Below are 18,776 nucleotides of genomic sequence, written 5' to 3'. Positions count from 1 at the left end.
ACAACGGCCTGCCTACGGGAGAGCCTCAGCAACGCCAGATCTGAGCCTCATCTGCAACCTACACCACAGGTCACAGGAACATTGGATTCTTAACCCACTGATCGAGGCCAGGGATTGAACCTGTAACCTCATGGTTCCTAGTTGGATTCGTTTCTGCTGCACCATGACAGGAACTCCCTGCAATCTTGACAGAAGTTTGCTCATGCAAATGTTGTAAAGAGAGGAAAACCATTACAGCCTTAAATAAGACTAAGGGGACCATCGAGGACATCCAACAACACATGATACCCTGAAAACCTGATGCAAGGTTGTCCTTTGTGTGTTCAGGGTGAGATGTGCTTAGAAATGGTTCTAGCAGAGGTAGCAGAAAAGCCACGTGCAGGGCAGACCATGTCACTTCTGGACCATTTGCTTGCTCTCCCCCATTTATTATCCTTTTAGAGTCTAGATCTCTAGGTCTGGGAGCTGAAGTAACAAACGGACTGGAACAAGTCTGCCTTTTCTTCCCACCCTCCCCAAAATACCTCTTATGAAACAGAGACCTTATTCAGGTATGTGTGGTATTCTGAGCTTTCCCTGCACAGGCTCCCAAAGAGTTCTAATGTGTGCAATACACACGGTGTCTCTACACCCTAACTTCCTGCAAAGGGGAGAGAAAGTATTAAGCTTTGGACCATAGGAGCAAATCCAATTCTTCCAGCTCAAGTGACATACACCAAGAGTCACTGTGCTTGCTTTAATTTAGGAGAAGTCCACTCTCTGGGAACAGGGTCTACAATGAAGGCTGTTTGGGCTTTGAGTCAAAATCAATAAACATGTTCCTTTTTTTTCTCTCATATTTTTTTCTAAGCCCAGTATCAGGTTGAAAAGGTAATTATGTTGAGTAAGAAACTGTGGGTACTGTTCTTGAGGGAGATGATGTGTCAGACTAAGAATAGGAAGGTACAAAGGGTAGAGAGTGAGGGAGATGTTCCTTTAATAGTACTTATCTTGTTGCATAAAGTGTCTTTGTTCTCCAGAGCTTCATGTACTTTTCGTGTACTTTCTCGTTTCTTCTTCTCCCCTCTCTATGGATGAGGGTACAGAAGAGGCAAGCAACTGCCTAAAGTCACTCCATGGGCCCGGTGGCTATGGGCACCACAGGGCTCTGTACTCTGCCCCTGCCCCTGCCCACAGAGGCAGAGGTTTGAGTCCTTAAAGGTTCACTCTTCCCCCAGCTAAATAATAAGCTCCTGGGAAAAAAACAAGGTTTTGTATGGTTGGGTGCACCCCAGAACCTAACACAATACCTTGCAAACAGGAGACAGAATTGTTTAGAAATGAAAACGACTTCACTTTTCTACTTTAAAATGTTTTAGGGAAGTCCTATTATTTTATTTTATTTTTAGTGCTGCACCCGAGGCATATGGAGGTTCCCAGACTAGGGGGGATTGGAGCTGTAGCCAATGGCCTACGCCACAGCCAAAGCAATGCCAGCTCCAAGCTGCATCTGTGACCTACACCACAGCTCCTTAACCCACTGAGCGAGGCCAGAGATCAAAGCTTCGTCCTCATGGATACGAGTCCGATTCGTTTCCGCTGAGCCGCAGTGGGAACTTCCCCATGATCCTGAAGGTGGATTTAAGGCCTTTCATGATCCAGCCCATGCTGACCTCTCCCATAACGTTTCTCAGAATTGACTCTAAGCACTAACTGCACGGGCATCAGTCGCCAAAAGCACTGCGTACTCTCTCCTCTCAGCCTTAGGTCTGTGAGCTGCTCCGAGCTGCTCTGGGAACTAACTCTCCTTCACAGCCACTTGGCCTGACTGAGGTTCACCTTTGGGGTCCCTTGTACCCTGTGCTTCCTGTAGTCCTGCATAGAGCACAGCTGTCAGAACTGTCTGTCCAGCTTTATAACTTTGGGCATTTTTAGGGCAGAGTGTGTGTGATATCCCTAGTACTTGGCACATAGCAGACATTCAATAAATGTCTGTGGAATGAACGCACATGTAAATGTTTTCTGGATAACTGATCATGTTACGGTTCCTGGAGAGGTGAGGGAGGTGAGCTGGGAGTATTTGGATACTTAAAGTCAGAGCGTCTTTAGAGATGGAGGGAAGTAGAAGAGGCACAAACAACAGCTACTTCAAGAAAAAGGGCACTATTTTAGAGACCACTGTGGAAAAGAAGCCCTGAAATGGAGGAGTAGCAGATGTACGAATATCTAAATGGAGAAGAGAACCGCCAAAATGAATCCAATATTACTGGGGCCGGCCTGTCTGCTCTAAAGGAAGTCTTCTCTTACCAGTGTCCTGCGCTGATATATACCTAGCTTGTCTGTAAAACCTGGATGCTCCCAGACTCGGGCCCCCGTGCAGATGAAAGCAAAAAGTTTTCTTAAAAAATTCTAAGCTGGATTCCACCTCAATTTAACAGATCTATTTTCTTTTTTTCAACTTCAGAGTATAAGACAGCAGCTTTTTAAGCAAGAGAAGACCTTTTAACTAAAGGATTCATCGATGTGTGTATTATGCAGCTACTTTTAGAGCAGGTTGTGGCAAGGGTGGAATGGTTGAAAGTTCTGCTGCAGGTGGTGAAACCGGAGAATGAGTGAATTCAGTTTGTACTTAGGACCAGGATGTGCTGGTAACAGGAATCCTGACTTGTAACAGAGAGGAAATAGCCAAGAGTCTCGAAGAGTCCATTTTGATGCTTACCCTCCTAGTTTCCATAAGGGGCTTCTTTTTGCTGAGCCCTTGGTTGGAAGTCCCCATCTTGGCCCTGAGGTGGGAGGGAAAAAAACCCAGCAAATGTTACTGGCAGCCGCAACATCACCACATTCAAGCAAATGTGGCCCAAATGAATATTTCAGCAGGTTGGCTATTTTTATGCTACTCCTGGCCTACAGAATAATTTGTGTGGCCAAATTCTCTTTGGGTGCTGCTTTAATTCACAGTAGAATCACAATTTGAGACATTTTGGGATCTAGGGGTTCAGAAAGGGAAAATGTGACTGACAGCAGGTATCAGATTTTGAAATACTTGCTTGGGCATCAAAACACAGAGAAAGGGAGGATATGAGTCCTCATTTCCATGGAAAATTCAGTCAAATGGAACTGAGCAAAGCTTCACACCTCCAAGTATCCTCACAGCCCACCTGTCTGGGAAAGGAATTTCCTAACTCTTCACTGACGTGGGCATTTGAAGGGTGTGGTCTACCTTCACTGCTCCTGTACATCTTGGGGCCCACAAAGTATCAGGAAAAGAACAGCTGCCCTCTGCGAACCTGGGCTGAAAGCACTTTGGCTGGGGAACAAACCACACCTTCGACTATCCCAGGATCCCTCTCTGGGTGCTAATATGAACAACTGAATTGTCTTACAGAGTTATTCTGCCTCTGACAGAGTGTCAAAAGAAGAAAATAAGCAGCCTGTACAAGAGCAACTTCGACATGCTCACGGCTGTGTTCAACACTCTCCCTAATAACCGAAGCACCTCACCTGATAATTGATACATAACCCTCTCAGAGACATTTATATTTACCTCTTTATTTTTTTTGCTTTTTAGGGCTTCACCCATGGCATACGGAGGTTCCCAAGCTAGGGGTCAAATCGGAGCTACAGCTGCTGGCTACACCATAGCCACAGCAACACGGGATCAAAGCCGCGTCTGTGACCTACAGCGCAGCTCACAGCAACGCTGGATCCTTAATCCACTGAGCAAGGCCAGGGATGGAACCCACAACCTCATGGTTACTAGTCAGATTTGTTTCTGCTGTGGCATGGTGGGAACTCCGGTTTCTCAATGTTCTTATGTGATATTCTGGGACTTCATAGAAGAAATGGACAAATTCTTAGAAAGGTACAATCTTTCATGACTGAACCAGGAAGAAATAGAAAATATGGACAGAGCAGGAGTTCCTGTTGTGGTGCAGTGGAAACAAATCTGACTAGGAACCATGAGGTTTTGGGTTCGATCCCTGGCCTCGCTCAGTGGGTTAAGGATCCGGCATTGCCTTGAGCTGTGGTGTAGGTCACAAACGCAGCTCAGATCCTGAATTGCTGTGGCTGTGGCATAGGCCAGCAGCTATAGCTCCAATTTGACCCCTAGCCTGGGAACCTCCATATGCCTAGGGTGCAGCCCTAAAAAAGCAAAATAAATAAATAAGTAAGAAACTATGGATGGAACAACCACAAGTACTGGGATTGAAATTTTGAGACTTCCAACAAACAAAATCCAGGACATGATGGCTTCACAGGTGAATTTCTTTTCTTTTTTTCTTTTTTCTTTTTGCTTTTGTCTTTTCAGGGCCGCACCCATGGCATATGGAGGTTCCCAGGCTGGGGGTCAAATTGGAGCTACAGCTGCTGGCCTACACCACAGCTCACAGCAATGCTGGATCTTTAACCCACTGAGCAAGGCCAGGGATCAAACCCAAGTCCTCATGGTTGCTAGTCTGGTTTGTTAACCACCGAGCCGGGACAGGAACTCCCCACAGGTGAATAGGTTTTTTTTTTTTTCTGTCTTTTTTTGAATGTGGGTTTTTTTTTATTGCTCAATGAATTTTATTACATTTATAGTTGTACAACGATCATCACAACCAAATTTTTTTTTTTTTTTTTTTTTTTTTTTTTTTTTTGTCTTTTGCCATGTCTTGGGCAGCTCCCGTGGCATATGGAGGTTCCCAGGCTAGGGGTTGAATCGGAGCTGTAGCTGCCAGCCTACGCCAGAGCCACAGCAACGCAGGATCCGAGCCGCGTCTGCAACCTACACCACAGCTCACGCCGGATCGTTAACCCACTGAGCAAGGCCAGGGATCGAACCTGCAACCTCATGGTTCCTAGTCGGATCCGTTAACCACTGCGCCACGACGGGAACTCCACAACCAAATTTTATAGCATTTCCATCCCAAACCTTCAGGGCATCCTCCCACCCCCCAACCTGTCTCCTTTGGAAACCATAAGTTTTTCAAAGCCTGTGAGTCAGTATCTGTTCTGCAAAGAAGTTCATTGTGTCCTTTTTTTAGATTCTGCGTGTAAGTGGTAGCATTTGATGTTGGTGTCTCACTGTCTGACTGACTTCACTTAGCATGGTAATTTCTAGGTCCATCCGTGTTGCTGCAAAGGCTGTTATTTCTTTCTTTTTAATGGCTTAGTAATATTCCATTGTGTATATGTACCACATCTTCTTTATCCACTCCTCTGATGATGGGCACTTGGGTTGTTTCCATGTCTTGGCTATTGTATATAATGCTGCAATGAACACTGGAGTACATGTGTCTTTTCAAGTCATGGTTTTCTCTGGATAGATGCCCAGGAGTGGGATTGCTGGACCAAATGGTAATTCTATTTTTAGTTTTCTGAGGAATCTCCATACTGTTTTCCACAGTGGTTGCACCAATTTATAGTCCCACCAAGAGTGTAATAGGGTTCCCTTTTCTCCACACCCTCTCCAGCACTTACTGTTTGTAGATTTTTTGATGATGGCCATTCTGGCCAGTGTAAAGTGGTACCTTTACACTGGTTTTTATTTGCATTTCTCTAATAATTAGTGATGTTGAACATCTTTTCATGTGTTTTTTGGCCATCTGTATGTCTTCTTTGGAGAATTGTCTGTTTAGATCTTCTCCCCTTTTTTTGATAGTGTTTTTTGATTTTTTTGGTATTGAGCTGTAGGAGGTGTTTATAAATTTTGGAGATTAATTCCTGTCAGTTGCTTCATTTGCAAATATTTTCTCCCATTCCCCACAGGTGAATTTCTATCAAACATTTAGTGAAGAGTTAATGCCTATCCTTCTGAAACTGTTCCAAAAAATTGCAGAGGAAGGAACATTCCCAAATCGTTCTATGAGGCCATCATCACTCTGATACCAAAACCAAAGACACCACAAAAAAAGAAAATCACAGGCCAATTTCATTGATGAACATAGGTGCAAAAATCCCCAACAAAATGCTAGCAAACTGAATCTAACAATACTTTAAAAGGATCATACACCATGATCAAGTGGGATTTATCCCAGGGACACAAGGATTTTTCAATATCCGCAAATCAATCAAGGTGATACACCACATTGTACACCACATTAATAAGTTGAAGAATAAAAACCATGTGATCATCTCCAGAGATGTTGAAAAAGCTTTGACAAAATTCAAGACCCATTACAAATTTTTTTTTTAAATTTTTGTCTTTTTCAGGCCACACCTGTGGTATATAGAAGTTCCCAGGCTAGGGGTTAAATCAGAGCTGTAGCTGCCAGCCTGTGCCACAGACACAGCAATGCGGGATTGAAGCCTCATCTGGGACCTACACCACAGCTCGTGGCAATGCCAGATCCTTAACCCACTGAGCAAGGCCAGGGATCAAACCAGCGTCCTGGTGGATACTAGTTGGGTTCGTTACCACTAAGCCACAACAGGAACTCCCTCAACATCCATTTATGATAATAAAAAAATACCTCTCCAGAAAGTGGGCATAGAGGGAACCTATCTCAACATAATAAAGACCATATATGACAAACCCACAGCTAACATCATTCCCAATGGTGAAAAGCTAAAAGCACATTTCTTCTAAGATCAGAAACAAGACAAGCATGTCCACTCTTGCCACTTTTATTCAATATAGTTTTGGAAGTCCTAGCCATGGTGATCAGAGAAGAAAAAGAAATAAAAGAAATCCAAATTGGAAAAGAAGTAAAACTCTGTTTGCAGATGATGTGATATTATACATAGAAAATCTTAAAGCTACTACCAGAAAACTACTAGAGCTCATCAGTGAATTCAGTGAAGTTGTAGGATACAAAATTAATACACAGAAATCTCTTGCATTTCTATACACTAAAAGACTAGAAAGAGAAGTTAAGGAGACTATTCCATTTAACATCACATCAAAAAGAATAAGATACCTAGGAATAAAACTACCTAAGGAGGCAAAAGACCTGAACTCTGAAAACTATAAGACACTGACGAATGAAACTGAAGATGACCCAAACAGATGACACAAACCATGTTCTTGGATTGGAAGAATCAATACTGTCAAAACGATTATACTACTCAAGGCAGTCTACAGATTCAAGGCAATCCCTATCAAATTACCAATGGCATTTTTCATAGAACAAGAATTAAAATATTTTTAATTTGTATGGAAACAGAAAAGAATCCAAATAGCCAAAGCAATACCGAGAAAGAAAAACAAAGGGGAGGAAACAGGTTCCCTGACCTTGGTCTATACTACAAAGCTATGGTCACCAAAACAGTATGGTACTGGAGTTCCCTTCATGGCTCAGTGGTTAATGAACCCCTGGGTGCAGCCATAAAAAGCCGAAAAAAAAAAAAAAAAAAACCCACACCAAAAAACAAACAAACAACCCCCCCCAAAACAAAAACAGTACGGTACTGGCACAAAACAGAAATATAGATTAGGGGAACAGGAGAGAAATCCCAGAAACAAACCTAGGCACCTATGGTCAGTTAATCTATGACAAAGGAGCCAAGAATATATGATGAAAAAAGACAGTCTTTCAATAAGTGGTGCTGGGATAACTGGACAGCTACATGTAAAAGAAATAAAACTAGAACATTCTCTAACACCATACATAAAAAACTCAAAATGGATTGAAGACCTAAATATAAGATGGATACAATAAAATTCTTAGAGGAAAACATATATAGAACACTCTTTGATATAAATCATGAAAATAAAACCAAAAATGAACAATGGGACCTAATTAAAAGCTTTTGCACAGCAAAGGAAACCATAAACAAAAAGAAAAGACAACCCATAGAATGGGAGAAAATATTTGCAAAAAGTGACTGACAAGGGATTAAGCTCCAAAATCAAAAAAAGACAAACAATCCAATCAAAAAATGGGCAGAAGGAGTTCCCTTGTGGTGTGGTGGGTTAAGGGTCTGGCATTATCATTGCAGTGGCTCAGATTGGTGCTGTGTCATGGGTTCAGTCCCTGACCCAAGAACTGCCACATGCAGCGGAGTGTGGCCAAAAATAGATGGGCAGAAGATCTAAACAGACATTTCTCCAAAGAAGAGAGATGGCCAAAACGCACATGAAAAGATGCTCAACATCTCTAATTATTAGAGAAATGCAAATCAAAACTACAACAAGGTACTACCTCACACCAGTAAAAATGGCCATCATTGGAGTTCTCCTGTGGTGCAGCAGGTTAAGGATCCAGTATTGCCACTGCAGTGGCTTGGGTTGCTGCTGTGGTGAGGGTTCAATCCCTGGCCCAGGAACTTCTGCATGCCACAGATGTGACACACACACACAAGAAAAGAATGGCGATCATTAAAAAAGTCTGCAGATAACAAATGATGGAGAGGGTATGGAGAAAAGTGAACCCTCCTACACTGTTGGTAGGAATGAAATTTGGTACAACCACTATTGAGAACAGTATGGAAGTTCCTTAAAAAACGAAAAATAGGGACTTCCCGTCATGGCTCAGTGGTTAATGAATCCGACTAGGAACCATGAGGTTGCAGATTCGATCCCTGGCCTAGCTCAGTGGGTTAAGGATCCGGTGTTGCTGTGAGCTGTGGTGTAGGTTGCAGACGCGGCTCGGATCCCATGTTGCTGTGGCTCTGGCGTAGAACGGTGGCTAAAGCTCCAATTAGATCCCCAGCTTGGGAACTTCCATATTGCTGTGGGAGCGGCCCAAGAAATGGCAAAAAGACAAAACAAAAAACAAACAAACAAAAAAACCCCTAAAAATAGAACTACTATATGATCCTGCAATCCCATTCCTGAGCATCTATCCCAAGAAAACCATAACTCAAAAAGATACATGCACCTGTGTTCATTGCAGCACTATTTACAGTAGCCAAGACATGGAAGCAACCTAAATGCCCATTGACAGAGGAATGGATAAATAGGGCATGGTACATATATACAATGGAATATTACTTGGCCATAAAAAGAATGAAATAATACCATTTGCAGCAACATGGATGGACCTAGAGATTACCATACAAAGTGAAGTAAGTCAGACAGAGAAAGAAAAATACCATATATGTGGAATCTTGAAAAAAATGATGCAAATGAACTTATTTACAAAACATAAACAGACTCACAGACTTCAAAAACAAACTTACAGTGACCAAAGGAAAAAGGCGGGGTGGGAGGGATAAATTAGGAGTTTGGGATTAACACATACACACTACTATATCTAAAATAGATAATTAACAAGGGTATAGCACAGGGAACTCTACTTAATATTCTATAAGAACCCATATGGGGAAAGAATCTGAAAAGGAATGGATATATGTATATGTATAACTGAATCACTTTGCTCTATACCTGAAACTAACACAACATTGTAAATCAACTATACTCCAATATAAAATAAAAATTAAATTAAAAAATTCTGGGACCTCATTTCTTGTGCCTTCTGACTGCATTTTCTGATAGTACAACCATGGTAAGTACTTGTTGACTGTTAGATTCAGTTGTATAGATCTGGTTGCGTTTTCTCTCAGGCTTCATCTTGATGAACAGAAGAATTCTACTTTGCTGAGGAAGGGGACTGTGTTCAAATTCACTGCAAATATCAACTCGCTTCCTCCTTCCTTTACTCCACCCACTAGAATAGGCAGGTACAAATTAAGCCTTGACAGAGAGTGACTTGCCCAAAAACAAGATCAACCAGCAGCCATAGCTGGCAGGCCTACCTAGGATACAGGATTGAGCCCCTCTCCCAACACCACTGACCTGTCCAGTCCTGGCCTGCTGGGAGAGCTGGGTACTTCCATGCGTTTTCGTTTCCTCATCGTGGCTCCTGCTGCTTTCCTCTCTGCCAGGACCTTCAGAGAGGAACCACACTCCTGTGACTCCTCCTTTCCAGAGCTGCTCACACAACAGCACAGTGAAGAGAACTCCCCATCTTTAAATTGCTAAAGGCAACATTGAACACCAGCTACACCAGCTTTGCGAGTAAGGACAGACATTCTCCCAGAGACATCGTCTCAGAAATCTAGCCAAGGGGAAAAGAATGTCTCTCGTATACAATTCTGATTGGTCTTGGGTAGCAACAAAGGAGCAAAAAAGACGAGATAAGAGCAGGATTTTGGGGGCAACCTGGAAGCAATAAGGGCAATTTTCATTTCGTACAGAAAAGGCAGACTTACCAACCCGAGAGGACTGTTGTTTATTGGTTTACCTACAACAGGAAATTTGAATGTCATAATGGATCAAGACTGTTTCACCCGGATTTCTGACTATCATTGACTTCTCAGAACTGGTCCTAGACAAAACTTTGTGCGTGCCCTTCTGCCTGGCACCGCTTTCCCTAGAAATACTGTCTTCCAACTTTCTTCCTCCCTTATTTTATAACTGCTGTCATCTACAGGTTGAAAATACTTTGATTCATACTATAATCTAACTTTATGTCACTTAAATGGAGATGATCCCTATTAAAAAAGGAAAAAGGTGGAATGTCCAGCATCAGAGATAAATGAGTTGGGGAGATATTTTGAGATAAGGCCTTTGTACCTTTTTTTATTTATTTATTTTTATTTATTTATTTATTTATTTATTTTTGTCTTTTGTCTTTTTGTCTGTTGTTGTTGTTGTTGTTGCTGCTATTTCTTGGGCCGCTCCCGCGGCATATGGAGGTTCCCAGGCTAGGGGTTGAATCGGAGCTGTAGTCACCGGCCTACGCCAGAGGCACAGCAACACAGGATCCGAGCCGCGTCTGCAACCTACACCACAGCTCACGGCAACGCCGGATCATTAACCCACTGAGCAAGGGCAGGGACTGAACCCGCAACCTCATGGTTCCTAGTCGGATACGTTAACCACTGCACCACGACGGGAACTCCATGTACCTTTTTTTTTAAATCAAAAAGTGGCAGATGCCTCCTTGTCCCTCTATTTGTAAAAATAGAGATGGCCCTCAGAGATTAAAAATTGGGAAATTTCTCTCTCTTTTTTTGTCTTTTTGGGGGCACACCCGCAGCATCGCTAGCGGTCTAATCAGAGCTGCAGCTACTGGCCTACACCACAGCTCAGGGCAACACCAGGTCCTTAACCCACTGAGCGAGGCCAGGGATCAAACCCATGTCCTCATGGATACTAGTCAGGTTGAATACCACTGAGGCAAAATGGGAAATCTAGGATTTCCTTAGCGGGATCTTTGAGATACTACCAAGGTGAGTCATTCCTTCTAAAACAGAAGGAATTATTGATAGAGTAGGTAGGTATCTTTCATTGAGTGATTACTCTAAGTCAGACATGTTTATACATTTAATCTTTTCAACAACTCGAGATAGGTACTATTATTATTATTCACCATTTGACAAAGAAGGCAGAGAAATAGTGAGTAATTTATCTAAGGTTATGCAGCTATTAAGTGGCAAAGCCACTGGAATTTGAACCAGGCCATCTAGTTTGGGGCACATGCTCCTGAGTTCTGCACTGCGCCCTGCGCCCTGCTGGGGCCTGATCTGGCTATTTGCCATGTTCAGCTCGCAGTGGTAACTAACCTATGGCTGTCCAACCTTCTCTTTTTTCTTCTCTACCACCCACACGTCCATCATTCTACTTACCAGGTGACAGATTTTCGTGAAACCGTTTCATCTCCACATATAGAGTGAAAACAAATGGATAAGGGACCAAGACAACATCCCCGTGTTTGAATTTCAGGTGGGACACACTCTCCCATTTGCTTTTATCTGGGAAATGTGCTAAGGATTGAGGAAAGAAGCCAGTATGAATCTTTGAGTATTATTTTAGGGAAAAGACTCCCTCTGCTTTCCCTGACCTCCCCTCCAAACCGCCTAAGGGTTTGCTAGCATGGTTCATTTTCACCAGGAAAGAAAGGATACAGGGAAACACAATGAAGTGCCCTGTGGCAAATGGCTGCAGATTGTCCAAATTTCCCAAGACTACACGAATAGAATCCTGAAAAAAATTTTTTAAGGATTTTAATACTGTCTAATCTTAGCCAATCTATCAATTTATCCTTGCCACTGCTCTTCACAATCCTTATATTCTTTTACTTTAAAAAAATGTATTTTTTTTTTTTTGGCCACCCCCCTGTCAGCATGCGGAAGTTCCTGGGCCAGGGATCGAAACCAAGCCACAGCAGTGAAAATGCTGGATCCTTCACCTGCTGAGCCTCCAGGTAACTCCTATGTACCCTATGTTCTTTTACAGCTGAACTATCTGCTGCTCCCTGAATATGCCTTCTCCTGCTCCATTTCTATGCTCTTGCCTTTCAACCCAGCAGGATATGACTGAATTCTAACTATCCTTTTTTTTTGTCTTTTGAGGGCTGCACCTGCAGCATATGGAGGTTCCCAGGCTAAGGTTCTAATCAGAGCTGTAGCTGCCAGCCTACGTCACAGCCACAGCAACGCCAGATCCTTAACCCACTGAGCGAGGCCAGGGATCAAACCCCAAACCTCATGGTTCCTAGTTGGATTCGTTTCTGCTGCGCCATAACAGGAACTCTGCTACCTATCCTTTCATGGTACAGTTCAAAAGCCATTTCCTCCAGAAAGTCTTCCCTGATTTCGTAATTGTGTTAACTATTGGTCTCAAGTTTCACAGTAGTTAGCCTTGGGTCTTTGGTCCATGTACATATTTTCACTTTCCTTACTGAGAAATCTCCTTAAAGTAGAATATATACCTGATTTATCTTAGCATCCCTTCTATGGTGTCTGCCATAGTGGATGAAGCATAACAGGTCCTCCATAAATGTATATTAATTAATGAATAATACCGGTATTTATTGATATACACATTTTCCTTTTGTTTAAGTCAAACCTTCTCTTCTACTCTTTTTAAATCTTAATTGATTAGTCCCTAATTAACCTACACTCTAATAAAGTAGTAGTATATGCTAATTAAACAATTGGAATCTAGGGAGTTCCTTCATGGCTCAGTGGTTAATGAACCCGACTGGGATCTATGAGGATTTGGGTTCGATGCCTGGCCTCACTCAGTAGGTTAAGGATCCAGCGTTGCCATGAGCTGTGGTGTAGGTCACAGACTCTGCTTGGATCCCCTGTTGCTGTTGCTGTGGCTGTGGTGTAGGCCGGTGGTTATAGCTCTGATTTGACCCCTAGCCTGGGTATCTCCATATGCCTCGGACGTGGCCCTAAAATAGCAGGAAAAAAATTGGTACCTGTAAAAAGACTATTGAATTTCTATGGGAAAAAACTTGAATTTCAGTTTCAGCATCATTATTTCATTTCTATACACTTCATTTTCCTCATTTTGGGTTCACAGAGAACAGAAACTGTGTCATGTTTATCTTTGTATTGTTTTTACTAGCATAACATCTAGCTTATAATTTTTTTTCTTTTTACTGCCACACCTGCAACATATAGAAGTTCTCTAGCTCTGCAGTTGAATCAGAGCTGCAGCTTTGGGCCTATGCCACAGCCATGGCAACGCAGAATCCAAGGTGTCTCTGCAACCTACACTGCAGCTTGTGGCAATGCTGGATCCTCAACCCACTGAGTGAGGCCAGGGATTGAATCCGCATCCTCACAGAGACAGTGTTGGGTTCCTAACCTGCAGAACCACAATGGGAATTCCACTTATAATCTTAATTGCTAGTATGTATTGAGTAATTGCTCTGACAAGTGTCATTGTTTTTATACGTGTTAATTAATTTAACATTCATAAAACCCTATAAGATAGACACTTCCATTATCCTCATTTTACTAATGAGGAAACTGAGACAAAAAGAGGTAAAATAACTTATTAAAGGTTACACAGGTAGTAATGGTGGAGCTAAGATATGAACCTAGGCAGTGGGGTTCCAGAGCTTAGAATCCTAACCATTAGACTACACTGCCTATCAATAAATGTTTTCTAAATGAATGAAATAGGATAATAATACCTTCCTCAAAACTAATGAGAGTAAAAAATATATATAAAAAGCATTTAAAAAAAATTTTTTTTTGGCTGCCCCATGGCATATGGAGTTACCAGGCCAGGGATCAGGTCCGAGCCTCAGTTGCGGCCTATGCCCCAGCTGTAGCAATACCAGATCCTTAACCCATGTGCCAGGCTAGGGATGGAACCTGCAACTCAGAACTCCACAGACACCACTGATCTGGTTGTGCCACGGTGTGAACTTCTCAAAACGTTTTAATACGATTGTAAATGTGTATAGATGCACTCTAGCTACCATTAGTTGAGCTACTGTGTGGCAGGTATTTCACATATCTATTTCTAATCCTCACCACAATCTTGAAAATCAGTATTATCAATCTCACTGACAGGTAAGGAAACAGACTCAGAAAAGGTAGGCAACTTTCCCAAAGTCACATTGTGAAAGCAGAACTAGAGTTCAAATCCAAATTTCACTAGTTTCAAAGTCTGTGCTTTCTCCACTTTACTATGTTGCCTTGAGCTTTGTTTGTTTGTTCGTCTTTTAGGGCTGCACCTGCAGCACATGGAAGTTCTCAGGCTAGGGGTTGAGTCCAAGCTGCAACTGCTGGCCTACAGCACAGCCACAGCAACGTGAAGTCTAAGCTGTGTCTGCAACCTACGCCACAGCTCTCAGCAATGACAGATCCTTACCCACTGAGTGAGGTCAGGGATTGAACCTGCATCCTCTTGGATACTAGTCGGGCTCGTCATCACTGAGCCCGCAGCAGGAGCTCCTGTGTTGAGCTTTTCCTGCCCAATTAAGTGAAGCAAAGTGAAATAAATTCTACTCTACCCATACTTAAAATAAGCAGAAAATTGTCATTATCCTATATTAAAATAATTTTATTTATAACCATGCCTCTGAGGTCCTGTAAGATCCTGATGTATCTTTCAACACATAGCAAAAGATCCACAGGTACCTTTAAGACTTTGACTCAAGTTTTTGGTCTCACAGAGTTTTGTGTTTATGTATGTAATTATAGTCAAATTCTTTGAAATATGGCAGCGTATGTCTTTATAAATCCTAGTACTCATAGATCACTGCATTGTGAAATTTGAAGAGAATACACTAGTTGAAAACTCTCATTTTACAAACAAGGCAATTAAGACTCGGAGAGATAAGTGATTTGCCAAGGGTGACACAGCTAATCAGTGGCTCAGCTAGGACAGGAATCCAGGCCCAGCAACCTAGAACTCTTAACTCCCGTCCAGTGCTTTCACCAACTTATGAATTTGTCCACCTGCTTAATCTTCTGCCTTTGGGACTTTAAAGCTTTAAAGCTGGGAAGAAAAGGAATGAAAATGAAGTGGGAATAAAGCAACTGCAAATGTTTCCAATTAAAATGAAGACACAGCAGCCCTGTCTGTGTATTTACAGTTGAGTTTCCTGAACGTCAAGTACCAGGCAGTGGTTGGGATGGTTGAGGTTTCCCAGAGCCCTGGAAGGCAGCAGTCCTCTGGACGCTTTCTCTATGCCAGCTGCCACAAAAGAGAGCTGCCCCCTGGCTGGGAACTCTAGTGGAAACAAAATAACTCTTAGCCTCAAAAGTGCTGACACTTTAACTAGGAGAACTGAGAAAAAATACAGGCTTTCACTTCCCTGGAAACAGTAAGTTTCTTTGCGGAGGAAATGTCTCAGGGAGACACCAAGTAATCAAGTGGAGGCTGTGACTCAGTTTGCAGGAAATAATTAAAATGTGAATATGGACACAGCCTCAGCTTAAAGAATAACATTCCCAGAAGTGGTCTGCTTCTTTCCCTACCTCCAGCTCCTGGATGATGACTTCCTTATTTTCTACCTCTTCCTCTCTAGAAGGTAAACAGACAAGAGATAAGTAAGCCAGGAAGGAAAGTTCTGGAGGCAACGGATTCTAGTAGAACAAAAATGACACTTCCACTGGACTAAGGAAACATGGCCAAGTAACAATTGTGTTGCTCTAGCAGTGCTCAAGGGAAGAAGTGATCGCCTGGGTGGTGTGGTCTGAGGATTGCTACAAGGCTATACCAAGACGTCCTCGCCATTAACCTTCCAAGACCTGAAACTTCCACTGTGAAAGTTAATAGTTTCTCAGACCAGCTGCACAAGTGTAGTCTGTGGACCTCAAGGGGTCCTCAAGACCCTTTCAATGACTCTCCAAGGGCAAAACTAGTTTCATAAAAATACTAACATGTTATTTGCCTTTTTCACTTTGTTAACATTTGTAATCAGCAGAGCAAAATCAATGGTGGGCAAGGTTGCTGGTGCCTTAGCACAAATGTAGCCAGTTGACCAAAATGTACCAGCAGTTGTAGTCATCTTTCCCTCCACACAGGAAAAAAAAAATCCAGTTTCATTTAATATCCTAGAGGAAGGAATAAAAAACTAGCAATTCTGTACATCTCAACCCTTGAGTACAAGTTTTAACATATCATGTGATAAAACAAGAAGTATGCATTAAAAGCACTTGTGCTGCACACCAAAAAATGATGGTTGTCTTGAGGACCATCTTGTGTGACTGTTAAGTTACAAATCAACTCCTTGCTTTTTTTCATGGAATATTTTACTTAAATGATCAGATGACAAACTATGGTTATTATTAATATTATTATTTGTCTTTTTAGGGCCATTTCTTGGCATATGGAGGTTCTCAGGCTAGGGGTCAAATTGGAGCTTTAGCTACCTGCCTACGCCACAGCCACAGCAATGTGGGATCTGAGCCACATCTGGGACCTACACCACAGCTCACGGCAATGCCAGATCCTTAACCCACTGAGTGAGGCCAGGGATCAAACCCACAATCTCATGGTTCCTAGTCGGATCCTTAACCCACTGAGCGAGGCCAGGGATCAAAACCTGCATCCTCATGGCTGCTAGTGAGATTCGTTTCCGCTGAGCCTCGACAAGAACTCCCTCCATTTTAACCATTTTTAGTATCACTTCAATGGTATTAATTACATTCACAACCATAGTGTGCAACAATCACCACTGTATATTTTCCTTTTTTTTTCTTTCTTTCTTTTGTCTGCAGCTTTATATGGGATCTCAGTTCCCTTCCCCAGGCCTCAGTGGTGAAAGCACTGAATCCTAACCACTAGACCACCAGGGAACTCCTACCACTACCTATTTCTACAGCTTATTTCTGCAAACAGAAACATTGTACTCGTTAAGCAATAACTTCTTTTTTTTTTTTTTTTTTTTGTCTTTTGTAGGGCTGCACCTGTGGCATATGGAGGTTCCCAGGCTAGGTGTCGAATCATAGCTGTAGCCACCGGTCGATGCACAGCCACAGCAATGCTGGATCGGAGCCACATCTGCAACCTACACCACAGGTCACAGCAACACTGGATCCCCAACCCACTGAGCGAGGCCAGGGATCGAACCCGAAACCTCATAGTTCCTAGTTGGATTCGTTAACCACTGAGCCACGACGGGAGCCCCAAGCAATAACTTCTCATTCTCTGCGTTACCCAGCCCTTGGTGACCTCTAGTCTCCTTTCTGTCTTTATGAATTTTCCTATTTTAATATTTCATATAAGCAAAATCATACAATATTTGTTCTAACTAGCATATACTTATGAATGAAATTGCTGGGTCATATGGTAATTCCATGTTTAACTTTTTTAGGAACTACCAAGCTGTTTTCCATAGTGGCTGTACCACTTTACATTCTCATCAATGTATGAGGGTTCCAATTTCTTCACATCCTTGCCAACAACTACTGTTCTTTGTTTTTTAAATTATAGCCATCCTGGAGTTCCCTTCATGGCTCAGCAGTTAACAAACCCAATTAGGATCCATGAGGATGCAGGTTCGATTCCTGGCCTCACTCAGTGGGTTAAGGATCCAGCGTTGCTGTGAGCTGTGGTGTAGGCTGCAGATGTGGCTCGGGTCCTGCATTGTGTGGCTGTGGTGTAGGCCAGCAGCTGTAGCTCTGATTCAACCCCTAGCCCGGGAACTTCCACATGCCATAGGTGTGGCCTGAAAAAGCAAAAAAAAGAAAAAATTATAATCATCCCACCATGTTGTCATTGTTGAGGCTAAGGTTGCTGCTGTGGCTTGAGTTCAGTTCCTGGCCCAGGAACTTCTGCATGCTCTTGGTGCAGCAAAAAAATAAAATTTTATATATATATATATATATGGCCATCTTAGTAGGTGTGACGTTATATCACTGTGGTTTTGATTTGCATTTCCCCAGTGATGAAGGATATTGAACATCTTTTCATGTGCTTACAGGACATTTGTCTACCTTCTTTGGAAAAATGTCTATTCTTCTACCCATTTTTTTTTGGCTACACCCACAGCATATGGAAGTTCCCAGGCCAGGGACTGAAACCAGGCCACCTCAGAGACAATGCCAGATTCTTAATCCACTGTGCCATAACGGGAACTCCTTTTTTCCCCCTCTAGCCATTTTTAATTGGATTGCTTATCTCCTTGTGGGGAGGTGTAGTTCTTTATATATTCTGGATATGAAGCTCTTATCGGATATATGATTTGCAAATGCTTTCTCCCATCTGTGGTTTTCTTTTTCACTCTGTTGGCAGTGCTCATAGATGCACAATTTTAAAAAGTTAACTAAGTCCAATTTATTTATTTTCTTTTGTTGCCTGTGGGTTTGTTTCATGTAAGAAACCACTATCAAATCTGGAGTTCCTACTGTGGCACAGTGGGTTAAGAACCTGACTGTACTGGCTCAGATTGCTATGGAAGTATGGGTTCAATCCCCAGCCTGGTGCAGTGGGTTAAAGGATCTTGTGTTGCTGCAGCTACGGGATAGTTTGAAGCTACAGCTCATATTCAATCCCTGGTCAGGGAACTTCCTTGCCTATGTCAAGGGAGCAGTCATGAAAAAAGAATGAAAGACAAGACCCATAGCCTGGGAAACTCCATATGCCACAGGCGCAGCCCTAAAAGACAAAA

The 18,776-nt window shown here is 42.5% G+C and overlaps 1 protein-coding gene across 1 annotated transcript in view; it reads right to left on the bottom strand.

Annotated features, from left to right (window-relative positions):
- The window catches only part of MAJIN (membrane anchored junction protein), a 35,025-nt gene that overhangs the window by 3,790 nt on the left and 12,459 nt on the right, over positions 1–18,776 (bottom strand). The window contains exons 3-8 of the mRNA XM_005660723.3: positions 15,640–15,685; positions 11,815–11,890; positions 11,536–11,661; positions 10,117–10,148; positions 9,701–9,792; positions 2,699–2,762 (exon numbers count right to left, since the gene is read on the bottom strand). Of these exons, the coding sequence (XP_005660780.1) occupies positions 2,699–2,762; positions 9,701–9,792; positions 10,117–10,148; positions 11,536–11,661; positions 11,815–11,890; positions 15,640–15,685 (436 nt within the window). The remainder of the gene's footprint in view (positions 1–2,698; positions 2,763–9,700; positions 9,793–10,116; positions 10,149–11,535; positions 11,662–11,814; positions 11,891–15,639; positions 15,686–18,776) is intronic.

Source organism: Sus scrofa, chromosome 2 (assembly GCF_000003025.6).
Source record: "Sus scrofa isolate TJ Tabasco breed Duroc chromosome 2, Sscrofa11.1, whole genome shotgun sequence".
Lineage (NCBI taxonomy): Eukaryota > Metazoa > Chordata > Mammalia > Artiodactyla > Suidae > Sus > Sus scrofa.
Note: the sequence above shows the minus strand (reverse complement) of the source record. Positions and strands in the feature narration are given on the sequence as shown.